Source organism: Corapipo altera, unplaced genomic scaffold, assembly GCF_003945725.1.
Source record: "Corapipo altera isolate COAL_440 unplaced genomic scaffold, ASM394572v1 61411, whole genome shotgun sequence".
Classification (NCBI taxonomy): domain Eukaryota; kingdom Metazoa; phylum Chordata; class Aves; order Passeriformes; family Pipridae; genus Corapipo; species Corapipo altera.
In genome coordinates, this window is record NW_020884875.1 from 24097402 (window position 1) to 24123596 (window position 26195).

Sequence of the window (26195 nt, forward strand, 5' to 3'; positions counted from 1 at the left end):
ATTGCTAACTTCCCTGTTTTCTTCTTCTTCCTGTTTGAATTCAGGATTAAATATGTAGTCATTTGTGTGGTGGATTAAGTTGATACGAATGCAACCTGGTGCCTCTGTTGCCTTTTCATTTCAGCTCAGTTTGCATTGGTTTAACAACAGTAAAGTTTGAAGGGAGATCAGAAGTCCCTTTGTCATCAACTTGGCATTTAGGAGAGAAAATCATGTCCCTGAAAGCTGGAGTTCATCTAAGGTCTACCAGAGTGTCTCATACTGCAGATGAGTTTATGTTATTACTAACCTTGATGGGTAGGACTCAGCATCTTGGAAGCAGTTAATTTTTCTTCAGTGCTGAAGAATGTCCCTGTGGTACACTTCTATTGCTGAAATGTCTTGGCTTATCACTACAGCTGTACATGATTAAGGTCTGCTGATGGTGTCCAACTGCTTTGGTTGATTTTGTCCTCTGCTTTGGTTGTTTTGATAGTTTTCACTTGTATTCTGTGACCCCTGAAAACCATGCTGTAATCTTCAAACTATCATCAGGTCAGGATTTAACTTCACGACAGATGTGTTTCTGGGACCAACCAAGACATCTGCTCTGCAGAGCATGTAATCTACACATGATCAGAAAAGTGAGAAACTTGAGCATAGATAGGCTAATCTGCATTTTTACTTTCCTGTGTAGCTAAATCACTGCAAAAGCCAGTTTCTATTGATAAGCCCATTTTCATGTGTAATGAAAGTGTTTTAAGGATGTGGGTGTGAATTAATTTCTGAAGTTCCTTATTAACATGAAAAAGAAAAAAATAATATAAGATTCACTTGGTAAGTGCCCTAAAAGAGATCTAATCTGCCTGGAGAACATGTTGTTGCTCTTGCAGTGGGATAGCTGGAGAGAAACAGAGGTAAGTGTCTGACTTGGTCCGATTTTCTCATTCTGATTTCTCAAGAGTAAGATTTTCAAATAATAACCTGTCTTTTTAAATAAAATGTGCTAGAAAAGCACAATCTTTGTAGTCTACGAATGTTCAAAGTGCTGTCTTTCCCAGAAATATAAGCCCTTATCTCAGAGTGCTGTAGTTTGTCATGACAGGCTAGCGACTAATACTTAAATGAGGTGGAAGTAAGTAATGAAAGCAGAAGGAACATGAAAATATTTAAAATAATTTGTTCCTGTCTTTTTATACACTAACGAAAAAGAAATGTTAGTATTTTTTTTTCTTGCTGACCTAGTTTTTTGCCAAAAGTAATGATCTGTCCTTACCAGAGAAGAGTAGATGCAGCAGCTGCTCTGGGCAGATTGATAGACTGAAACGTTTTTGTGCTCTTACTATGAAAACATGTCTTTTTCTGTCTCTCACAGAAAGGTTTTTTGTGTAACAGTGTCAATAATTTCTGAAATAAGGCAGAGTAAAGCACTAGAGATGAATCAGAAGACAAAAGACTGGGTTCAAACAACCTGATGCCTTTGAGGGTATTTCAGTTCACATTTAGATTTTTAAATGCAGTTTGAGTAAATCAGACATTCCTTGTATTAAAATAGAATGGGGAGCTTAATCTTCAATCTCAAATGAACAAATTTATGCTGTTATTTAGAAATGAAGCATTTTTTTCTGGATGACCTTGAAAACTTAAAACTTCTTCATGATCTCTGCCACTGAATAGGTTAATGAGGAATAATGTTAACTCAAATGCCTTGTTTAAAGGAAATTAACCTTTTCTGGCAGGAGCTGTGCTATTAGATATGCAGAATGCTTAAGGTATGATAGTATGTTTATGATCAGTGTTTAGCAAAACTTGTGATAGAAAACTTCGGACAAGTTGCTTAGATTTGCTGTGTTCTGCTTCCTCTCTTGATTCTGTTTCCCTATGTAGTAAAGGATGTAGTAATTACCAGTGTTGTTAAGTACATGGGGATCTGTACACCAGGGGGGCTATAAATGTTTATTAAAGTTGATGCATTAAAATACCTGCAATTCCTAAGTACCTATGTACCTGTTCAAAGAGACCTTTGGATCTGTGTGGAGCCCTATGGAAGTTTGTTTCTTTTCTGCCTCAAGACAACAGTATCATGGAGATTTTTAACCCTAAAATATATTTCAGCTTCCATACCAGTAAGATTTCAAATCATAATAAAATAATCACATGCAAGAGCATTATAAAGTCTTCTTAATGGACAATTTAAAAATCGTGCATGTGTTTTTTATTTATTTTTATTTCTTTTAATTTTTTTTTATTTTTTTTCACACACCTCTTGTGGTTTTTATTTCTTTTTCTCTTTTAGGCAGTAGGCCATTTGATTGCTGCAATACTGAAAGAAAAAGTTTCTTCGGAGAAGATCAGACAGGCTTCTGCCCAGGTCTGTGTCATTCTTTCACTTCCATCTCCTCTCTCATCCATATATTCCTATTCTACATGCTTTGTCTACATTTTCATGTTCTCCATTGTGTAATTTTAACACAATTCCAGAAGTTAAATAAGGTAGTCATCAGTGTGTATCTGAGTGTATGGGTAGAAACAATAAATCTCTGGGATCAGAAGAGCAGTTTTACTTCCATTAGAAGTCTTAATGGCAGAAGTGTCTTAATTCTGCAGAATACTAAGATCTAACTATGTTCAGTTTAAGAGAGCTTAATTTAGTTATGTTTCTCTAAGTGAAGTACCATATGGTAAGACATTGTCACTTGAGGTGGAAATTCGTTTACATCACTATAAAAATTTCAAAAATATGGCATTTCACATACCTGTGTTGGTGTTTCATTTCATGTTAGCTAAGCAGAGCTTGTATTTCTTTGAGAGCATGATGTAGAGGTGTACTTTGCATTTTAAATGAGTCAAGCTCACTTAAGTGCATGCCTTGTTAACTGAGAGGCATGTGAAATCCTGGCATTTGCAAGTGTCACAGCAACCTATGTAAGGTGTTAGGGTTTGCTTCTCTGTTTTTCCTCCCTAAAAGCTTACTTATCCAGAAATTAATAGAAAATTATTTGTAGATTTTTCATCCCAATCTGATTCCTTAGCCCCCACGAAGTAGCAAACCCAGACCTGAAAAGTGTTGAGTTTTGGTGTCAGGGAATGTTGGAGGTGTGTAGTTTATCTAACAGAAGCTCTTCCACTGTCCTGATCATTATCACATTCCCCAGTTACTTTCTGTTTTGAGCTACAAGCTGATTCTTCCCCTTATGCTGCCCCATGAAAGTACTGAACTGAAATACAGCAACACCTTCTAAAATGCTAAGAAGTAGGAGATTGTGGTGGTTAGACGTTGCAGGCTCCCTTTTTTATTCAGGGGCATTTTGCTGTTTTCAATTGTTTTAAAACCTTCCTTGCTCTCCATTTGGAAGTCACAAAGTTAGCAAACTAGTCTGTGAATACAAATTTACTGTGGAAACAAGCAGTAGTTTTGATGGATACTGCTGAATCTTTGTGCTTACTAGCAAATGGAGAGAACTTCGCGTGTTGAGTAAAGTCGACTTACCTTTGGATAGCCCTTTGTATGCCTTCCTTTAGCTGTCTGCACTACACCTTGCTGTAGACATAACTTGTCATACCAGTTACTGAGTTACTTCCAGTTGCATCCTGATTTTTTAAATCAGGAAATTGATGATAACCTGCCTGTGGATTCCCCATCCCTGAAAGTGTTCAAGGTCAGGTTGGATGGGGCCCTGAGCAACCTGATAGTGAGTGGCATCTCTGCCCATCACAGAAGGGTTGGAACTAGATGATCTTTAAGGTCCTTTTCAACCCAAACCATTCTATGATTCTACCTGCATAGGCACAGCTGAATAATTCATCTGCCTTGCCTTTTTCTCAGAGACAGTGAGTCCTACACCCTACTGTGGGAGTAGAAAAGTGGAAACTGTCCTGGGAAGGACCTTTCTTAGGAATAGAATCTGTATCCCAACTTCCTCTCTTGTGCTCTCTAAGGCTTCAGGAGCAGCTGTTGAGCTGTTTTTTATTTTTTATTATTGAGCTGTGCATTTGAGATGAATTAAAGCCGCCTTATTGCCTTTGTCCCATGCTTTTGCCCTCAGACCCCTGCTCTGAACCTGCTTTGGGAGAAGTGTTGCAGTGACAATGTTGCCTTGCGAACAGCCTGCTCTGAGGGGTTGGTGGCGCTTGTTGCAGAGAAACATGCTGAGCTCGACTACATTCTTCACGGAGCTCTCAACCTAATTCCCTCAGCAAGGTAGTATTTGATTGTCTAATTTTGTGTCCTTTTGGCAGCTGGTTATCAGTCATCACTTTTCCCTTGTAAATACAGGGGAAGAGGAAAGATTCTGTAAGTGTCATTATCTTCAAATAAACTGGCATTAAGGACTGGTATTGCCCTATCACTCTGCTGAAGCACGTTGCTTTCATCTTGGTTGTGTGACAGTGTGAGTCTGACATAAGAACTCAGAATATCCTATGGGTATAAGCTGAAATTGTTAGCAGTTCATACTAGTGCTCTAAACTTTGAACTGTGAGCCTCAGAAGTCAATGCATTGCCTAGTTTTGTTACCTTTGTCATTGGGAAGGGAAAAAAAATGGCAGGAACTTCCATTATGTGGGAGGGTGTTGTGGTTTAAACCCAGCTGGCAATCAAGCCCCTTTCAGCAGATCACTCATCCCCCCACCAGTGGGATCGGGGAGAGGATTGGAATGGTAAAAGCCAGAGAAACTCGTGGGTTGAGATACAGATGGTTTAATAGGGAAAGCAAAAGCTGTGAATTAATTCATTGCTTCCCATGGCCAGGCAGGTGTTCAGCCATCTCCAGGAGAGCAAGGCCTCATCATGTGCAATAGTTTCTTGGGAAGACAAACACCCTCACTCCAAACTTACCCCCCTTCCTCCTTCTTCCCCCGATTTTATATACTGAACATGATGCCATATAGTCTCGTTTATGGTCAGTTGGGTCTGTCCTGGCTGTGTCTCCTCCCAGCTTCCCAACTTCCTTGCCAGCGTGGCAGTACAAAAAGCAGAAAAGGCCTTGGCTCTATGTAAGCCCTACTCAGCAGTAACAGAAACATTATCCTTATTATCAACCTATATTATCTATATTATGTTCATCAGAAATCCAAAACATGGCCCCATAACAGCTCCTACCCCAGCCAAAACCAGAATGGGGAGAAATAACTTCCTAATCAGTCTGTCAAATTAAAATTGGTCAAATAAAGTCACCCTAAGAATTTGTGTTGGGATTAGGAATGCTGCAGTTTCTTTCCTTGTCTACTGAGGAAGAAATCACTTTACCTAACACTACAGCTACTTCCTCCTATAAAGTTCTGCAAATGTAGTGCTTACATCTCACAGTGGTGTTTTAAGCTGCAAATGCCGTTGTGGGGGGAAAAGACACTGTGCATAAAATTTAGAAATGGGAACTCAAATGATAATCAGGAAGATGTGTCCATTTAAATCTACCAACCGTGTCAAATTGCTTTTTACTAGTCAACTGAATTTCTGCACCAAGCTGTCTGATTCTCTTGCTACAGACTGCTAGAGTTTTTTAGCCAAGCCAGCTATTTAGTGCTATATCTGTTGTATATTGTGCCGGTGTATTCAGCATAGTGGTTGCAAGAACCATGCTATTCAAGACATGTTCTTCACCCCTTCTCACCTTCACATAATTTTAGCCAAAAGTTTCTCATATTCAGTCTGAGCCAAGGTGAGCTTAAGTTTGAGTAAACCAGTGAAACACTAAAAAAATATTTCTTACCTTATGACTTGCTTATTGACAGCTAGAATTTTACTGTGATGATGCTGATTCTATGTGTGTTTACAGTTGGTGCCTATGGATCCCTAGAAAAGGTTTTGTAAATTTATTTTTATAATATGGATAATTTCTGCAATCCACTGTCCTCCAAATGACAAAACTTTACTAGTTTGGTTTGGAGGAGTCTGCACTGTTAATAAAGAGGTAAAAGTACCTGTGCTAAGACTGTTGAGAACCTGAGTCCTGTAGGGTAAGATGGAGTAAAAGTTTGATTAGCTGTGGCTTGCAGACTAGGAAATGTGAAATTCCTGTTCAGATGAAGGTTTGTTACAGTAGCAGCAGTTTATAAGGAGATGAAATGTTAATGCAACTTTTTACTTCAGGAAATAAAAATTGTAAAGTGGGATACTTAGGATTGAGTTAACCTTAAAAACAAAATCAGTTATGTATTGAAGGGACTTGGATCTGCCCCCTTTCTACAGCAGTCTTTGATTTTTTTAAAAATTTTTTAATGTATGAATCAACACACAACTAATTACTATAGTAAGGGCCAGCAGATTATCCAGGAACCTTTAATGTATTTTTGGCTTCTTTCCCACTGCCGCCCTCTCCTTCCCCAAGCTGCTACAATTCAAACTGCATCCACTATGGATTGCAAAGCAGGGTTTATGTTGCCTAACCACAGAAGTCTGTGGGTTTAAGAATGTCTGTAGCCTCAGCAGCTGATTAAACTGACAATTTCAGGTTGGTTTTTTTCAGTAGTGATACTTTTTTTATTATCTTGACTTAGAATTGTAGCCTGCTGTTTGTCATCCTATTCCCTGCCATATTTTCATGTAGGATTGCTCTGTGGCTTTGTGCTGCTGTGTACACAGTGTCTCTAAAGTAAAATAAATATGGAATTAGCAGCCAGTGGCAGCTAACAGAAAGGCATTTGCAGCCGCTGAGCACTTTCAGTGCTGAATGGAGTTCGATGTATGTTTTATTGGAAAGACTACTGGGGTTCTTGCTCCTCTTCCTTCTGTTACAATGTATCTAGCAGTGGCTTAGGGTACCTGCTGGATTATATTTTGTCAAGTGTACCAAATTATGCACACTAGAAGGCACATATTGCTTTGTCAGAGATGAACATCTCATGCTTATTTGAGGTGACTTGTTTTGTGGTTCTCACTACCTGCTCAATACACAAATAGGAACCTGTTCTTACCTCTGTGGTACATCATTGTACTATGACTGGCTCTTAGATCCAGTGTTAGTTTCCTCTGATGCCCTAAGAGTTTAAACTCCATAAAACATTGTATTTATGTGTGTATTTGTGTGTTTTTGCACATAGAGGAAATATATTTACATGTGTAAATAGATACATGTACATTTTTACATGTTCTTAAGATTGGTTTGCAACATTCTATGTAGATGACAATGAGAAAACTCTGTGGCCTGTGTTCAGTAGTGAATGAGGATAAATAATCAAGTCAGTCTTCTAAAACACCTGTCAAACAATTGGTTATTGTAATCCCAAAAATTTCGATGTGTATATATGTTCTCAGAATGTTTTTATCACCTTAGCATGCCTGTAGAAGGTGGGGGAAGTCCTTGCAATACATTGTGCCACTGTATTGCATATGTACAGGAGATAAGCGTAAAGCGTGAAGCAACCATTCTTTCCCCACTTCCTGCCTGGGAATTAGGATCAGCAATACAGGAGTTTCAGAACAAGAAAGACAGTTTTCTTACTGTTTTATGGTTCATTTTTCTCCCCTTGCTGCATAGTTATCCAGTCGAAGTGGGAAATATACTTGCAAATTCCCATTTAACTGGCTCTTTCTAGCAATGAAAAATTCAAAAGGTTGTTCTCTCCCTGCCCTCCAAAAATATCCTTCCTCCTCTGTGTTTTACATTGACTACACTGGGATTTAGAAGGCTGCAGCACACCTTCCTGTTTTTTGCTTTGAAGCAGTGTTCTGTCAAACCTAATGTTTTCTTGCATTGTCAGATTTCATAATTTTGAGAACCAGGTGTCACAACAGCCAGTCATTTTAAAGATTAAAGGCACATCTTAAAACTGGTACACTTCTGGAAGAAAGAGAGAAAACAGAAGGATGTTCTATCAGTTTTGATCAGGGTCAGTGTTTTCCAGTGCTGCCGGTAAAAGTGTGAAAGGCACAAAAGAGAGAATATAGTACTTTGCCTGTATCTAGAATATGAAACTAAGCATTTCTTGGTGGGGAGATCCACTGTAGGACTCTCTAGGTGTTCCCTGGTGTGCCATACCAGCTTACAGGAAAGAGTTTGTCTGCAGGTGGTGACAAAAAAGTAGTAAAAGGTTTGACAGTTAAAAGTGGTATTTGCCTGTGTGTTCCCATTTTCTTTTACGAATGATGGGAGAGTGTCTAAGTTATGTTTCTACAATCATGAAATCCTTTGCCTTTGCAATTTTTGAATCTTCAGTAAAGTGTTTGTAAATATTAAGTTAGACTATTTCTTTGTGATTAGATGTTGTTGCCACACAGCGTTGTGTTGATGTTGATCCATGTTGATGTTGTGTTATGTAAGCTCCTGTCTTTTGACAGTGTTCATGTGAAGCTTCCTGTTCTTTTATAGAAATTGCTTAAATCTGTTCAGAATTTTTCATATAACTTTAAAGCCTAAATGTTTGTATATCTCTTCATAATTTTGGAAGACGTTTGTGGAACATACTGCACTCTAGGCCAGACAGTTACTATTACTGTATCTCAGTTTGATAACGTGTTAAATTAGGATGATGGTTTTTTTGTCCTATGAGAAGGTCGTAAATTCTCTGTAATTTCTTTTTCCATCTCACCTGCAGTTTTCCTTTCACTAGTGGAGAAATGGAATTACAGGTAAAATAGATTTCTCAGATTTTTTTCCTGATAGGAAGGGAAGAAAGGAAAACAGTAAAAAAGTAAAAAAAAACCCAAAGCCCAGCACCAAATTCTGTTTTTCCTCCCTTATCTTGTTCTTTGAGGTAAACGTAGCTTTTTGTCAGGTAATGATCTATTATAGTTGTGTATTTTAATAGCTCTTCCTGTTCATTATATGAATAAATTGAGGAATAATTGTGTTTTATTAACATGACTAGTAAGCTATCTAATAAATTTTTAGGTGATGATGATGCAATTGTATAGCATGTTCTGGGTGAAAAGTCAAAGAACCAATCATGACTTTTTTTTCCTCTGCTTCTACATTTTCACCTTGTGAAAGTGTGTTTCATTATAGAATCCAGGTTATTTTCTTGAGAAAGGGATTTGACTGGTTCTGGCATGGTCTTGTATGGCAAGGGTATGGAAAGCACTTAATTATGAAGAGGAGAGCAAAAGTTTGGAAGTTGTCTTTGTAAGCTCAGCCAAGCTCTAATGAGCTCTAGACTTCTTTTTACTGCATCATCACCACCTTGTGGTGGACTTGGTTAATTTCTTTAGTCTATTTCCAGGAGAATATGGGAAGACCTATCAAAATTCCATTTTGATAGTGATACATGAACTCAAAGTTTCTTTAGATTCCCTGAATGGTAAATTAAGTAACATAGGAGAAGGGAAATAAAATAACTGTATGTATCTGTTTTGTATAGTCCTTTGCTCCTGAGATCAAAAATCAGCACAAACTAGACGTCTCAAGAGTCTTTTCTGAAATGTGATTTCACTTCTGAGACAGTGGCATTGTTGAAATTTGTGTGCTTGATGTTTACCTGTATGCTTGCATTCAGAGAAGCGCTAATTTTCTAGTTTTAACATATTAAATGCATGAGTTTGAGTTGATCTCGGGGAAGCAAATGTACTTGTAATATATGGTAGAAGCAACCATCAAAAGTTTTAGTTGATGCATTAATTATTCTTTCTGCTATTTTGTTCATTATGTGAAAAGGAAAATAAAGACATGGGTACACGACTTGCCCAAACATATGTAGGCAGATGTGAAGAGTCCTTAAGAACTCCAGGCTTCAAATGTTTTGTTCCCTCTCTTATGTAAGAATCAACTAATGTAACTGTATACATGATGATATTTCTTTTTGTCAACAGGAATGTGCATGGTTTGGTAAAAACTATTTGCAAGTTACTACAAATTCAAGCTATTCAACTGGGAAAAGATGGAGATGAGTCTGTTTGGAATCTGTATGGAATCAGGTTAGTGTCACATTTGTTTTATTTAGATATGATAATATCTAATTTCTGATTTTCAGGAAAAAAAGAAGTTAATACTGGCTTTCAGTCTTACTCTTTCTTTTTCGTGTTCTATTTTGTTTACATGGTGTAGGTAATCAAGTGCTGGCACAAGTTGCCCACAGAGATTGTGGAATCTCCATCCTTGGAGATACCAGAACCTGACTGCATGTGATAATGGGTAGCTTTCTGGCTACCTGCTGACTATGCTTGAGCATATGGGTTGGACTAGATAATCTGAGAGGTCTCTTCCAACATAAATCATTCTCTGATTCTCTGATTATTTTTTTGGTTGACAGTTTTAAGGAGTTTTCTAGTACAGGGATAAGATTGTGCTTTTCGAACTTATGGTGGCAATGGCAACATGAAGGCTGTATGCAAGAACACAATAAGTATTTTAAGACTGTGAATTACTTCCCTCTCATTTGTTTTTCCTGCCTTATTGTTATTGTCAAAGTCAAGTTCCTCAATGTCTTTGTTGCAAAGATGGTATACATGTAAAAATAAGTTACTTAAAGATGCATCTAGACCTACTTAGCTAGAGCTGCTTGTCATGCAATTGCAGACTTTTGAAGGGAACATCTTAATGACTTGTTTCAGCTCTTGAGAAACCATGAGTCAGTACTGGCATTAGCACCCTCTATTATATCTTCTGGAGAACGTTCCAGCTTGGTAGATGTCATGAACATTTTTCAAGTGTCTTTTTATGCAGTTAAGAGATATCACTGAAGGAGGCTGTAGCTATAATGGCTTAAGGATATAAAATGCATTGTTTAAAAGACAGGAGTCATGTCATTAATTAAGCAAAATGAAATAGTGAAGAAAAGTGAAACGGGATTTGGAGTGCTGGATATGCTTGCGTTCCTGGAATCCTTTGTTTTTCTAGGTATATTGGGTCTTCCTACAAAGTCTCCTCTTATAGAGCAGTTTTAGTTCAAAAGGCAGATAATGAAGGGTACTAAGAGGGAACTCATTTGGAAAATTTCTTTTTAGTAGTAAAATAAACATATTTAAAGTCTCCTAGTAGAAGAAGCTAAGTTAAAGCAACCTAATCCAGGCTTTGTGTGAAAGAGAAGGTAATAGGATGTGGCTGGAATAAAAAAATATCCTCTACCCAATAGAGCGAGGGAAGGTAATTGCTTTTTTCCCTAACCACCTGCCAAAAGAGAAAGTACTGGTAACATACAAGGAAGGTGAAATTTGGAACATTCAAAATGGTTTAAATTAAAGTAATAGACAATGGAAATTAAGCAGCAGACCTACACTTAGTCAATACGGTTTTTGTTTTCCCTTTTGGTTGCAGTCAGCTTTAATGAAGAGAGATGCCAGATTGTTTGATATAAGGTCAGGGCCTTGTGCTTTTAAAATCTGATTTCTGGGTTTTAGTGTATAGAAAAACCTATCTATTCATTGTTATGTAACAATTTTGGTAGTTGTGCTCTATCAAATGCCATTAAAATTTGATTTTTTCTAAGAAATAGAAGAATGTATACAGTAGCTCACCAACAGTAATCTGCTGTTACAGTGTTCATGTATTATGCTGTCAACAATGCAAAAGTATTCCATGTGGAAATCATCAATGAAGAATCAAAAAGCTCCATTATGTTCTCAAGTGGTTTGCTATTGTCGCCAGTATTACAGGGTAATAAGTAGATTTGGCTTAGGTCAATTTTAATTCTGAACAATAGAATTTGTTTTATAATACAACTTCTTATGATGACATAATATCATGAACAGTTCCTGAAAAGAAATGAAAGAAAATAATGTCTTGCAGATTTGGGCATTTTGTGGATGTTGGTTTTTTTTGTTGTTGTTTTTGTTTTTAAGTTTGGTTGGTTTGTTTTGGTTTTGTTTGTTTTATTATGTTTCTCTGGGATAGAGTTAGCTTTCTCCATAGCAGCCATCACTGTGCTGTGTATGTGCAGCCAGAACAGCGTTGATAACACACCAGCGTCTTGGCTACTGCTGAGCAGTGCTGTCCTCCAGCCCATCGCCATCCCTCTTAGGGCCAGTAAGGTAGAGGTGGTCAAGACTTCAGGAGGGCACATAGCCAGGACAGCTTACCCAAACTGACCAAAGGGATAGATCTTTCATACCATACGATGTCTGCTCGGGAATAAAAGCTAAGAGGAAGGAGCCTAGAGTGCATTCATTATTAAGGCATTTATCTTCCAAAGCAATGGCTACACAGACTGAAGCCCTTCTTCACAGGAAGTGGCTGCACATTGCCTGCAGTATGATGCTTTCTTTGCCTTTGCTTTCTTGCATAGCCTTTGCTTTTCTTTAATAAACTGCTTTTATCTTGACCCCGGGGGGGGGCTCCTGTCAGCATTTTTAATGCAGGTGAGCTATGGTACACATGTCCAGAACTTTGGCTATAAATTTTTTCTGAAAGCTATTTAACTTTTTTTTTTTAATGAACTAGTAGTTTACATTATTCTTAATGATTCACTGTGCATGGTTTTATTGCTTTAAAATTCTGGAAAGCTGCCAACTTTCTAAATTCAAAATTCAGAGGAGGTAGAAAAATGCTTTAAAAATGCATATTTGATGGAGCAAAAGGCTATCCCGGCGTTCTGAAGGGACCAAGGTCACATCTGCATCCTCAGAAAAGTATGTTGACTGCAGACATTGTTTCCTGATAGAGAAAAACAGTCTGTCTCTGGATTTCTCCTTCAAATCAGATTGGAGCTCTGTTGTATTCAGAGATGTAACAAAAAAGTTGAGATGACCTAAAAGTTAAAAATTATTTGTGTTTTACTGTTGCCTCTCATACAAGATTTATCTTGTATGATTTATTTATGTTTCCCTGACCACTTACATATAATGAGTGGATAACTGCTGTGTCTGGTTGTGCATTTTGCTTTATCCTGAACCCACTGGCAATAATTTAGGGTAGTAGCAATGTAATGTCATTTAAAGATGTGTGTCTTACAGTGCCGTTCTGGCAATTCCTAAGTTAGTGTTGACAACAAATCTCATCTACAAACCTCATTTTTCCTAGTGCTATTAGAATTATCAGATGCCTCTTTTTTAGGCTGCACATTTTGGTGTTTCATTATTAGTCATTGTTCACTATCGAGCTTTGCTAATTTCTTTAATCATCCAGTTTGGTGCAGTTATAGTAGTTTCAGGACACTCAAAATCTGTCCAAAAAGGCTTGCTTTTTTTCCTCTGTGGTAAGCCATTTTCATTTTGGACTTGATGTGTTGCATGTGCTGACTTTAGGAAGGTTCCACTGCGTTCAGTGTCATAGCAGCATTTAAGTGATGACTGAAGACATATTCTTCTGATTAGGAAAGGTAATTAGTTTTTAAAATGTGACAAAGGTATTGAAATAAGCAGCTGCTATAACCCTATATGTCTTTACAAGGGCTATTCGCTTTCAAGGTCCTGGCATGGTTTTCTGCTTCTTGCAGGCTGTCATCTTGGAAAGCTGAAATGAAGCAATAACCTTAGCTTTCCTAGTCTTTGTACACAGATTATAAAAGACTGTAACTTTAGTAAAATATTTATATTTTGGAAGGAAGTACAGTAGGTAGGTGCTGAAGGCTTGTACCTGTGCTTGGGAGACTGGACAGATGATGTGTGACAAGTGGTTCAGATTTTTCTGTGGATATTACTTGGAGCTCAGTGCTACAGCCTAGTGCTGCTACCAGTGACTCAAATCAGGCTTGAACAGTGATCCTTGGATTTTATTTAATTTAAAAACAAAGAATGAGACCAATACTTTTTCAAATAGAGATATTCTGTTTTAATCTTGTTTCCTGAAGTTCTGAAAAAATATACTCTCTTGAGAGTGTAGCAGTCTTAGCAAAGCTGTTAACGGGAGTTGGTAAAACCAGGAGGTTAAATTGTCTGTTATCTACAGCTGCACTTATTTTGAACATAGCAGTTTTGCATACTTTCTTTCTACATTAGAGATAAAAATGTTATTTCTTGTGTTTCAGGAGCATTCCCCATCCATTAATCACTGTCCTTGAAAACAGATCTGACTGCTGGCCAATTCTACTACAGCAGATAACATTATTTTTCCATCAGTGTCCAGAGAGGTAAATGAATGAATAATTAAAAAGTAGCAAATGTAGATAACTGAATCATATAATTGTAACTGTTTTTTTGAAGGCAGCTGCAACGAGCTGTAAGAATTCTGTCTTTTGTGAAAGATAATTTAAAATTTAATTACACCATTTCAATGTTTAAAATAATTGCATAAATAATTAATTACTAGCATAATCCATCAAAAATAATTTTTATAGCTTTTTATTAACTGTAGATGAAGTTTTTATGATATAGAATAATTGGTGCAAAACTGATAGTACCTTTGGAATTACTTCTTTTTAAATAAGCAATTTTGCTTATTAGCTTTGTCAATTTTGACTGTTAAGTCAAAAAAAATTAATACAATGCAGCTGTGACTCATCTATACAAAGTGATGGGATGATGACGGAAAAGTGCAGATGATTATGTCTCGTGGTAAAAGAAGAGGTCTTGAAAAACAATGTATGCTTCTTAATTAAAAAAAGTAGAAAAAATCACACCACAGTCTTATTATAAAACATCTGTAGCAATGAACAAATACCCAAATACCAACTATTTCAATATTTCTTCATGCTTAACTTGAAGGAACTTGCCCAATAGAGCTTCAGGATAAAATAACAAATGCTGTAGCAGCCTTAAAGCTAAATGTTTTCAGTGATTTTACACCTGTATCTGTGCTTTTCAGATAAAAGTATCCCTCTTCTGTTTTCTGAAAGATTAATAACAGAGTAATAGTGCAGAGAGACTGGCTTCCGTATTCTGTTGCTATGAGTAAAGAAATAAATTTATTAATTTCTTAAATTTCTAGTGGGCCTAGACTACGTAGACTACTTGATCAACAGTAAGTCTTCCGAGCAAAAACTACGCAGTCAATTTAATTGATCAGAGTATTTTTGAACTGCACTTAGCACACTTGTTCTTTCACTCAGCTAGTAAATGGATGGGACTCATGAAGAGTCTCATCAGATGTATGAATGATGGAATGAAGTGTGGATTTTTTTACTAGTGGCTTCTTTTGAATAAAAGGAGTTGTTTTTACTGAAAAGGAAAATATTTTAAATTTCCTTTGTTGCTCTTTGTTCAAGGTTTCTGTGGATAAAGTGTTAGACTGAGAATATATCACTTAGGTAGAGAAAGACCCTTAAGAACATCAACTCCAACCATTAACCTAATGCTATCCAGTCCACCACTAAACAGTGTCCCTAAGCATGACATAAACAAGCTCCACATATGTTGATGTAGACCAGTTACTGAGTTCTTCCTACAGCTTTGCATCAAGACTGAATGTTGTTTAAAACGGACTTTTGCTTCCTTGTTGATTTGCAGGAAGACTCTGCAGAGGGATCTGAACAGGCTGGATCCATGGGCCAAGACCAATTATATGAGGTTCAACAAGGCCAAGTGCCAGGTCTTGCCTTTGGATCACAACAACCCCAGGCAGAGCTACAGGCTGGGGGCAGAGTGGTTGGAAAGTTGCCCAGAGGAAAAGGACCTTGGGGTCCTGGTTGACAGCGGCTGAGCATGAGCCAGCAGTGTGCCCAGGTGGCCAAGAAGGCCAATGGCATCCTGGCTTGTATCAGCAGTATTTTGACCAGCAGGACCAAAGAAGGGATCGTTCCCCTGTACTTGGCACTGCTGAAGCTGCATGTCGAATCCCTTGTTCAGTTTTTGGGCCCTTTATCACTACAGGAAAGACATCAAAGCTCTGGATCGTGTCCATAGAAGGGCAGTGAAGCTGGTGAAGGGTCTTGAGCCCAAGTCCTGTGAGGAGTGACTGAGGGAGCTGGGATTGTTTAGCTTGGAGAAGAGGAGAGGGAGGACCTTTTCACACTCTGCAACTACCTGAAAGGAAATTGTAGCCAGGTAGGGGTCAGTCTCTTCTCCCAGGTAACAAGTAACAGGATGAGAGTAAACAGCCTCGTGTTGTGCCAAGGGAGGTTTAGATTGGCTCTTAGGAAAAATTTCGTCATGGAAAGGGTTGTCAAGAATCAGAACAGGCTGCCCAAGGAAGTAGTAGAGTCACTATCTCTGTAAGTATTCAAAAGACATGTAGACATGACACTTGGGAACATGATTTAGTGGTGGGCTCGGGAGTGCTGTGTTAGTGGTTGGACTTGAGCTTAAATGATTCTTTGATTCTAGATTTGTTAATGTATTGACCATGAGCTTTATTTGATTGTTTTAAAAATGGCAATGACAGCTTTTATTCCTAATATTGTCAAGCCAAAAGATTTGTTCTGTGATAAAAAAATTACATGAAACAGGAACAGCCAAGGTGGCTTCCCAGTAAAAAATTTAAGATCATTGTGCAAAAACTGATAAGTAATGGATGACATCTTTTTAATGAATATATGTTTTATGTGTTTTAAAAAGATATTTCTGAATAGTCTTGTCCAAATGCTACTTCAGAATGGCACATTAGTCTATCAAAACATTCAACAAGGAAAGACACTTTCTTGAATCTTGATGGAGGAAAAAGTAAAATTTAGAGTGTGATAACCTGCAAATACCTGTTGAGTAGAATTCATGCTTAAATATCGGGTCTTTTCAATATTGCACTTCATGATATGGTTCCTATATAAGGTCTTATAACAACACTGTGTCCAAATAAGACCAAATTTTTTTGTGAGATTTAGTAATTCTGTTCTTAACACCTTTGTCTTAATTACATCCTGTAAATTTTTGCAGGTAATGTCACATTGCTTGGGTTTTCCTTGTTACTTGTTAAGCTTTCAGTAGAAAGCAGTAATGGCAAACTTATGTCTTGAACTGCAGGGCAGAGAGTTCATGTGTTGGCATAATGGCTCCATTTCTAAGATACCTGTATTGTGAACCATCTCAGTTACGGGAATATGCTGAACTGCGAATGGGTTTACTTAAGATCTTACTTCAACCTCATGGGCTAAAGCATGAGGACACACCTTCCATGCTGGAATGTGAGATTCTTCAGCTTCTGTGTGATTTGATTCCACACCTTCAGGTACAGTCGTTGCCTGACCCTGCCTTTTACAAATATATGATATCAGAGCAATGATAGTAGCATTATTATCTTCCAAGTGTGACCTGATTTGTTGATAGTACAAAAGGCTAACAAACTGTCTCTTTCTGGTAGAAGGTAGAACTTTAATTGTTCAAATCTGATACACCTGATAGGATGGAAATTGAAAAACATGTTTATCATACTTATTTACAACTAATTGCCTCAGTAAACATACAGTAAACTTAGAAAGACAGTAATGAGAAAATGTTGTTAAATGGTAGGTTAATTGTCAGAAACATACGATTTTTAACTTAAAGTGGATAATATTAAAATGAAACAAACTGTATGACAAGTATGATTTAAGTACTTCTAGATATTCTTTTCTCACTCTTTGTGAGAGAGGAATTACTGGATCTGAAGACAAAATTTAATCTTTTTGGAATATGCTGAAGCTTATAAATGTGTTTTTAAGTTACACAGCAATACATGCTAGGAGCTAGGAATTTTAATCTTTATGTCCACTTTGGTTATGGACCTAGGATGTCGGTTAAGCTTAATAGCTCAGCTTTGCTTCATACTTTAATGTGACATCAATTATGCTTTTTAGTACCTTTATACCTTTTCCTTCCTCTTATGATATTAGGATGGCATCTTTAGTTTCAGATGTATTCAGTCAAATGTGAGGTGCTATGGCCTTATTGACATGGAGAGAGGGTTTGTTAATATAAATAATGTAAAGATAAGTTGGCTTGTTTTGAGGATATTTGGTATCATCTTTCTTGTGAGGCATTTTACTGGTAAAGTCTTGTTTGTACTCATAGCTACTTTTCTCAGTCCTTTGGTAAAACTATAACTTGTGTCATACATGTTTGTCTTGGCTCAGGTCAATTCTTTGTGATGATAGGTACGTGCTGACCTTTTCTAGTCATAGGGACATTTCTGATTTTGTCTTGATTCTACCTGAGCTTCAGGATAACATTGTGCCTTGAATGTATGACCTAGCTTCAGACTTGGTAACATTTAGCCATAAAATGGCATTGAAGAAGACTTATAAAAAATCAGTTACGAGCCTTTCTTTCCTCCATGCACATTGGCACTTTTTTTTTTAAACTAGAAATCAGTTGCATATTTTTCAACTCATATTAATGCTTGAACACTTTTTGTCTTGCCTGAGATACAACTTTCACAACGGAAAGGAAAGTATTCCTTCAAGAAGCCTGTATGATGGACTGTTTTATAATCTGTCAGTTCCTTCCCCTTCTTCCTCTGAACTTCAGATTCTTCTTCTCTTTTCCTTTTAGCTTAGCCTAATTTAATCCTTTACGTGTAGCATAAATGTTGAAACACTTTGTCATTTTGTCTGACACTATAAACCAAGCTGTCAAAAGTACATCTCTTCACCTGTAGACTTTTCTGCTGATAAATTCAGTGGCCATGAGGCTTCAGATTAGAACAGATTATTTATAGAACAAAAAGGGAATAAAAATCAAGATGTTATGCTTAATACTGGCTCCAGAGTTTGGGTTGGAGCAGTTTGTCTGGAACTAGAATTTTCAAGAACTGTCATCCAACACATGGGGACTTAGAGGCAACCTGCTTCTTGAAACATCTTTAGTTGGCTTTCAGGTATGGAGATACTTAATGCTTTTGGGTATTGCACTTCAGCTTTTAATTTTTGTAGTAAGTAGCTTGCATGGTGCTTTATAAGCAGGTAAAACCTACCTTTCTATTTTGAAACGTGTTAAAATCTTGGTTACATTATAGAGGAAATATCCTAGAGCCAGATGTTTCTGTTATATTTATTATATTATTATTCTGTTATAAGAATATTTACCTGCTCTATGAAATCGCCAAACACTTTATTTTTATGTTAATGCAAGAATCTTGAGGACTGAATGAATTGCTATTGTTTTTGATTAAAAAGGGATTTTTCTCATCAGTTACCATGAAATCTTTGTATTCTTTCACATGTTTCTCATTTTACTTAAAAATATTAAATAGCAGTACATAAATTTATTTTTTTTTTTAGGGAATTGGATGAGGGATTCCATGGTTTAGTCCATAAATGAGTTTCTGTGAAGAATTTGTACTATTTGCAATGGAAACATAGCAGAACTAAAAGAATTAATTTTAATTCTGTGTATATATAAAAGGGGAACTAAATCATCATATGTTTTGGCTTTGTTTTGTTTTAACCACCTATCTACAGCTTAAAGACTTACTGCAAGTTACAGAAGCCTTGTTTTATCTGCAAGAGCTATTCCTCAGCCTACTACGCTATCCTGTGTTTTGGAAAGTTCAGTTATCTGAGTTTTGTGTGCAATTGTTATGCTTCTGTGAAGTGTGTTTAGATGTGACAGGAGAATGCTCATCTTTGGTCTCCTTAATAGAGGACAACTTTGAGCTCTTAAAAGAGGTAAGAGTATATGGGGAAAAAAATAAAATAGTTTTATTAAATCTAAAGAATCTCATGTTTAAGACAGTACAGACACTCATACATGGCATTCATCTGCAGGCAATCAGTGTTGTTTCAAAAGCTTCTAATTTTACTTCTTGATTGAAAATCTTCAGAAGGTGAAAACTTAATTGGTTCTGTATATATCAGTTAATCTTTTAGTTTAGGAATTGGTTTAAACTGAGCTAAAATGGTTTGAACAAAGTAACAAATTAAAATGTTGTAATTATTTAGTTAAAATACTGTTTTCGTACTGTTCATATTCTTCATTGATTGCTCTGTCACTGCATGTGCACTCAGTGGAATTCATGAAGATACTCCTTTCACTGTTCTGGTAGTTGCCTATTTGTACTGTTTAATGACACTGAAACAGTGCCTTTTTTTTTTCTCATAGGTATTTCCAGTCAACCAGTGTATAATTGGGCTAGCGCTTCTACTGCTGCAAACACCAGAAAGTCAGCAAAAGCCTGTCTTGAGTCTAGGTAAAGCTCTTCTTGTGAAAGAGGAATCCACACTCTTAAAACTGTGTCTTTGCTTCTTCATGTTTATGAAAATAAACACTGCATTCTCCTGGAGTTGGACTGGATGGTGAAATGTTTTTTTTTTTTAATAAGTAGAATTTTTCCTGAATTTAAAAAGTAATGGCAATAAAGATAATTTTTCCTGCAACAGTGACTTTTCCCATGGATATGACTCAACCTCAAAGAGGTTGAGAATGCATCCTGAATGATTTCTTTTGACAGGTATTGAGAGCAGGCCTCACAGTCATGGCAATGTTTGTCTGTGCTTTTGACTTAGCAGTTTTGATTAATGCAGTTATTCCAATAAAAGCAAAGGTCTGCTACATTCTGTTTCGTGCTGCCATCAGGTACTTTGCTATAAACAACAGAAGTGTATGGGTCTCTTAATAAAATTGGAGTTTCACCAAAAAATCTTTTGCCCTTCAACTCTAGTATACACATACTGTAAATCTGGGATTGTTACTTTGCTTGACTGGAGTGTTTCCTAAAGATGTCTGTGTCATGTCTAAAAGTACAAATTGTGTTAATTCTTTTTTTCCTACGTGACTTTTTTTTCCCCCCACCTTGTCTTCAATAGCCTACAAGCTCCTTTCATGTTCAGAAACCAAGAACATCTCAACCACAACCCTGACTTTGGTGATGCCTGTGCTACAGATCTTATCTTCTACAACAGTTGGAGACTGCCTTTTAGGGGATGATTCTGGAACTACCAGGCAGCAGCTGGCTGTAGATCTTTTGGGAATATTACAGGAGGAAGGTCTGAAGGATAAACAGGAAATGGTAAAGTGATAAGGGTTTTTTTTCCCTCTTTTGGGGCAGGTAGGGGAGGCCTTTAACAATTTTGCTGCATTATCCTTTGACTTGGAAAGACTCTGCATGTGTGAGCTTCTTTGGGTAATACATTCTATGGAAACACTTGGAAGTATGTATAGTCCATAAAACTAGACTACTAGGGAAGTGGAAGTGTGTTTGTAAGCTAAATATTGTTTTACTTAGCAAATAGGATTTTTTTACTTTAAGAGACTGTATAGATTGAAGAATTCACCTACCTTATAAAGCAAGTAACAGGACTTACAGAAAACAGGATTATGTGTATTTACTTTGTTTCTCTCAGACTTGCTTATTTTCCTTGTCTCTGTCCTTTTCCTTAGTGCTGTATGTGACTGTTAACTACCATTCTTTTTCCTTTGGCTGAAGAGAGTTACAGAGTATCTAAGTGTCACTTAGCATATTTTAACTCATTAACCTGATTCATTCTATGCTGTTGGTTTTTTTGTTTTGTTTTCTTTTTGGTGTGTTTTTGGGTTTTTGGTTTTGGGGTTTTTTTTTGGTTGGGGTTTGGGTTTTTTTTGTTAATTACTTATGTCCCATTTCTCTGCCATCCACCACAACAAGTCTCTTTGATCAAGATATGCTTAGAAGTGGGGAAACTAAACTCCCTTTCTGCTTTACACTCCTGTTATTTTGCGTAGGGAGAGTGGTGATATGACCAGTTGGAGACAGAAACAGAATGCCAGTTCTGAGTTCTGCCATGTCTCCTTGTCCTGGAATACCTCACCAACTTCATCTTCTATTTCAAAAATATGAAAAGGCAAGCCCATTCGTACTCCTAATGAAAAATAACTGGTTTAAAGTTCACTAAAACACTTCTTATTCTGCTCTGAAAGAATGGGTATGGGATGGCTTTAAGTAGAGCTCACTTCTTTTAATGGGACTGAGTGGGTGACAGCCTGTACAGATGCCACTGGAGGCTTTTTTCAGTGAGGGGTTTTTGAAGCACTTCAGTCCTCTATACCTTGTGTCACTGACCCACCTGTTTTGTTTTCTGTTGCATTTTAGAAGCTGTTTTAATGTCTTACATGACTACTGGGTTACTGCAGGACAAGATTACAGTACATTGTATTACACTGGCTTTCTGTAACAGAACTTTGTACTAATTCTGGTATTCTCTTTCTTCAGAAAAGCATGTGAAAGCTTTTCTGTTAAGAGTTTAAATCACTTTTGATGACTAACTTTTTCTATTAGCCATGTTAAACTGAAAACACTTGTCTTTGGTGGGAATTCTCAAACGGTCTCTTCCCTTCTGTCTCACTGATCCTGGCCTGGCAGAGTTCATAGCAAGTAGCATAGCAGATCTTTGGTAATACATGGTTAGAAATTAGAATGGGGAGACAGACGCTTACTTTGCCTGGTCATTCTCTGTAATAAGTATGCCCATAATGTTTGGTTCTCAACTAAAAGATTAAAGAATATAGACTTTTTTTCCAATGTTCCCATGAGTTCAGTCAATTTTTATTGTAGGATCAGATCAATGCTAAGAGAATAAAATCTTGATTGTATTATTCTTAGACCTTCATCACACTGGAAATTGGCACAAAAGAGATAGGAAAACCCAAATGTTATGTCCACAGTGAACAAGCTTTGAATAAAAGTATTTAAGAGCAAACATGATTAAGTTATGGTATATTTTCATAGAATCACAGAAAAGCCCAGACTGGAAGATCATCTGATCCAGCCTTTCATAGGAACGGGAGCCTAGATGAGATTATCTAGTACCCTGTCCAATCACATCTTTAAAACCTCCAGTGATGGGGACTCCACCATGTCCCTGGAGAGATTGTTCCAGTGAATGATTGTTTTCACTGTCAAAAATGTCTTTCTTGTAATGTAAAGCTATCCCTGCCCCTCTCCCAGTGTCTGTTACCCTTTGCCCTGTCATGTGATTCTTTATGAAGAGGGAGTTTCTGTCCTCTTAATAACTCCCCTTCACGTACTGGAAAGCAGTGGTGCATCCCCCTTAACCTTCACTTCCGCAGTGTGAAAAGACCTAACTCATGGCACTCCTTTAGATGTTCTCCAGTCTGTCTGTGTCTGTTTTGGAACTGTGGGGACCAGAACTGGACACACTACTCCATGTGCAGTCTGACAGGTGCTGATAAAGTAGGATGATCACATCTCTGTCTGCTGGACATGGATGCAGTTCAAGATCCTGTTTACCTTCTTAGCTGCAGCGATGTGCTGCTGGCCCATGTTCAGTGTGTTGTCCATTGGGACACCTATGTCTTCCCTGTGTTTCTGCTTAACTGCTCATGTATCTGAATAACCCTTTCTTCTTCTTGACATTTCTGGCCAATTTCAGTTCTAGCTGAGCTCTGACTTTTCTGTCTGCATGCCCTAGAATCCTGGAAAGGATCTCGTAGTCCTCAATGGGTATTTGGCCACTTTTCTGTAGAGGGCATGCTGCTTCTTTGCTTTTAACCGCACACACAAGTTACATGTTATTTAATGGCTTTTGGTTTTGGTGGTTTTTTTGTTTGTTTTTTTTTTACATTGATGGTAGAGGAGAATTGTTCTACCTGTAGTCCCATGATTTTGAAAGTTAGAATGGGGCTAACCTTCACTTATGTTTTGCCATTGAGGGATATATATATATATGTATATCTTTGTGTTGACGGACTGAAATTTTCTACCTAACCCACTTGAATGGAATGCAGTATTAAAGTAAAATTATAATCATAGCCTGTTTTTATGCAGAAGAAATAAAGGGAGAAGAGAGTGAGTGCTGTTATGTTGAATCAAAACCTTTAGGGATGGAATAGGGAATGGGAAATACCAATATAATATTTCAAGCTCTACCAATTTTAGCAGGTTTTTTGAGGCATTTAAAATAAACAACAACAACAACAATGAAAACAAACAAACCCAGAACAACAACAAAACCCCTTTAATAGTCTGATCTGGATTTCAGGACCTATTATATTCTAGAGGCAGGTAACTAAACAGTACATGTTATGGATTCTGAAGCTCTTCTTAGGGCACTGTATGTCCTTGGATAAAGTTTAATTACCTTTTTCAATAAATGGCAATTTCACATCTGTATTCAGAGGAGGTTTTTGGCTCCAAGTGATCTTGCCAACCAGAAGAGAGAGCATTATAGACTGCTGAATTTTTAACATACACTTATAGTAAAGTGTAAATAATGGAATAAGCTAATTTTAATGTTATTTTTAGAAGCTAATCTAAAATACGGTGGCATTCTACTTTCTATTAGGCAAATTAAGTTTATATTACAGTGTGATTAAAATGAAATTCTGCATTTAGAACAGCTTTTGCCACTCAAAATCTCTTTTCTCTGCTCTTTAGAATCTGAATTCCGTTTTTGATGTTCATTTGGAGACCTCTTTTCAAGTACTTTCTTGACTTGATCTTTATATAAATGTTCTTCACCTAATCACTGCCCACTAACTACTGTCTTGATAGTGGAGAGGTATTTCTGAAAACATTGTACTTTCTAAGGAAGCAGAGAATTAATAGTAAAGAAATGGCTTGTCTTGGATTAAACTTTTCTCTTTTAATGAATCACTTTAAACTTTATTTGCAAGAACTTTAGAATGTATATACTCTTACATATATGAAAATCCAACTTAAGAGGATTCCTCATTTGTATTTTACTACTGTCCTGCTGCTAAATGTTATCTTCTCTGACTGCAACTGTAGCTCATTTTGTTCTGAGAAACAAATCCGTTAAACAGAAAATGTAAAAACAGATTAACCTAAACTGTGATATTAAGTACTATTAAAAGTTAAGACAGTTTTCTAAAAATAATGTAGATGACAGTTAAACTTATGATTCTCCTGTCATTGTCAGGAACTTAAGCTTTTAATATACTCTAGTTTTATTATGTCAGTTTTAGTGAGAAAGTAGCACTCTAGTCACCAACAGGAACAGGAGTGATGGATGTCAGATAAAGTGGGAACTCCTGAGTATGAAATTATCAACCCGTTTTTAATGGTTTTGAGTCTTAGGCCTTCCTTCCTGATAACCAAAGAAGTATTCCACCCTATCCCTTTATGTAAACAGAGGTATAAATATGAGGGGAGACATTGAGGTTCTCTTCCCTTCTGGTGAGCTTGGGAGACAGCAGGTCCCTGTGATTGGTCTTACTCATCTGGGAGTTGAGGCCTGCTTAAGCTTGTTGTTTGCCACGCGGGAGGTGGAGGGCGCTGGTGGTGTCTGGCGTGATCCTGCTTTTTTTCAAGGGAAGTACTGAGATTTTATTTTGCTCCAGGTTTTTGTTTGTGCATATCTGTTTTGGTTTTGTCCCTTTTTGTCTCTTTTCCCTCTTTCCCTTCCCCTTTCTCTTTTTTTGGGGTTGTACATAGTATTATTCTCACTGTATATAACTGTGATATATGTAAAAATATATATATTTATTTCGGTATAATTCAGTTGGTTTTGCTTTCTTTCAGTTTCTATAGCTTTTTTCCTTTGGCCAAAGGGGAAGGGAGGGAAAAGGCTTTCACTGGGTCTCGGAGACTTGGTGGGAAGCCAGCTCAAAACTTACACACCATTGAAACATCCATAGTGCAAGAATTCATAGAAAGGATTTCAAAGAAATATATTGCAGTTTGCTATTTGCATTTATTGCATTGGGACTATAAAAAATGTTTTGGATGACAACTTGGATGTTATTTTTGGTTTTTTGTGGTACCTTATTTGTTTGATTGAGACTTTTATTTGCTTCACTTGTTCTCAGGTGTCCTGCAAACTCCTTTTCCCTATAACCAGCTCTTACAGTTCATTGTACACAACCTGGAAGATCATAGAGCTCCTGAAAGAGAAGTCTGCAGTTACTAAATGGTTATCTTCAGTGAAATCACTGCTATCTGTTAGCACTCAAGTCCCTGCCCATGTTTTTCTTTTGTTGGCTTATCTACTGATCCAAGAAAATGGAGACACTCTTCATGATGTGCTTCAGACTACTACAGAAGTAGCCAAGGCTGATTGTTCTCAGGTAAAGACTTACTGTTAGTGCAATTTTTTTCAGGAATTGGACTGCGTTTAGCAGCCCAAGAAGGGCAAGGCTGCCACAGCTTCCTGACCCTAGGTCCAACAAGTGGCAAGGATATACCTACATTCCTGGTGGTTACAGTAAGGATCCCTCCAGCAGTGGTGCGTGGTCAGTTAGCCTCTGGATCCGAGTCTCACCAGTTGCAGGCATCTGGACATAAGAGCTTTTAAGGCTGCAGCTGGGCTGCCGTTCCTGATGCAGACTGACCCTCATCCTGCACAGAGGTGGACACACATGTACCCTCAGCTGTCTGGAATTCACTTTTTGTGTGTCAGTTACAACAAAATATGTATTATGTCTGTGTTTTGGAGTATTTTTTAGTTATTTAGACTTAGGAAAAAGACTGGCGTATTTGTTGATATTTTCTAGTTAGTATGGAAATACAACGTAAGGAAGCTGAAAAGAGGCTACCAAACCATTTCTGAATTCTGGTGACCTCATGAATTATTCTGTGTTCTTTTGTGGTTACTGGAAGACTGCC

General features: G+C 37.3%; 1 protein-coding gene across 1 annotated transcript in view; it reads left to right on the forward strand.

Moving 5' to 3' along the window:
- Nucleotides 1-26195, forward strand: part of FOCAD (focadhesin) — a 92327-nt gene that overhangs the window by 3876 nt on the left and 62256 nt on the right. Inside the window, exons 3-11 of the mRNA XM_027634639.1 lie at nt 2276-2350; nt 4026-4180; nt 9725-9829; nt 13816-13917; nt 16682-16886; nt 19096-19302; nt 19736-19823; nt 20440-20642; nt 25400-25657. Coding sequence (XP_027490440.1) covers nt 2276-2350; nt 4026-4180; nt 9725-9829; nt 13816-13917; nt 16682-16886; nt 19096-19302; nt 19736-19823; nt 20440-20642; nt 25400-25657 — 1398 coding nt within the window. The remainder of the gene's footprint in view (nt 1-2275; nt 2351-4025; nt 4181-9724; nt 9830-13815; nt 13918-16681; nt 16887-19095; nt 19303-19735; nt 19824-20439; nt 20643-25399; nt 25658-26195) is intronic.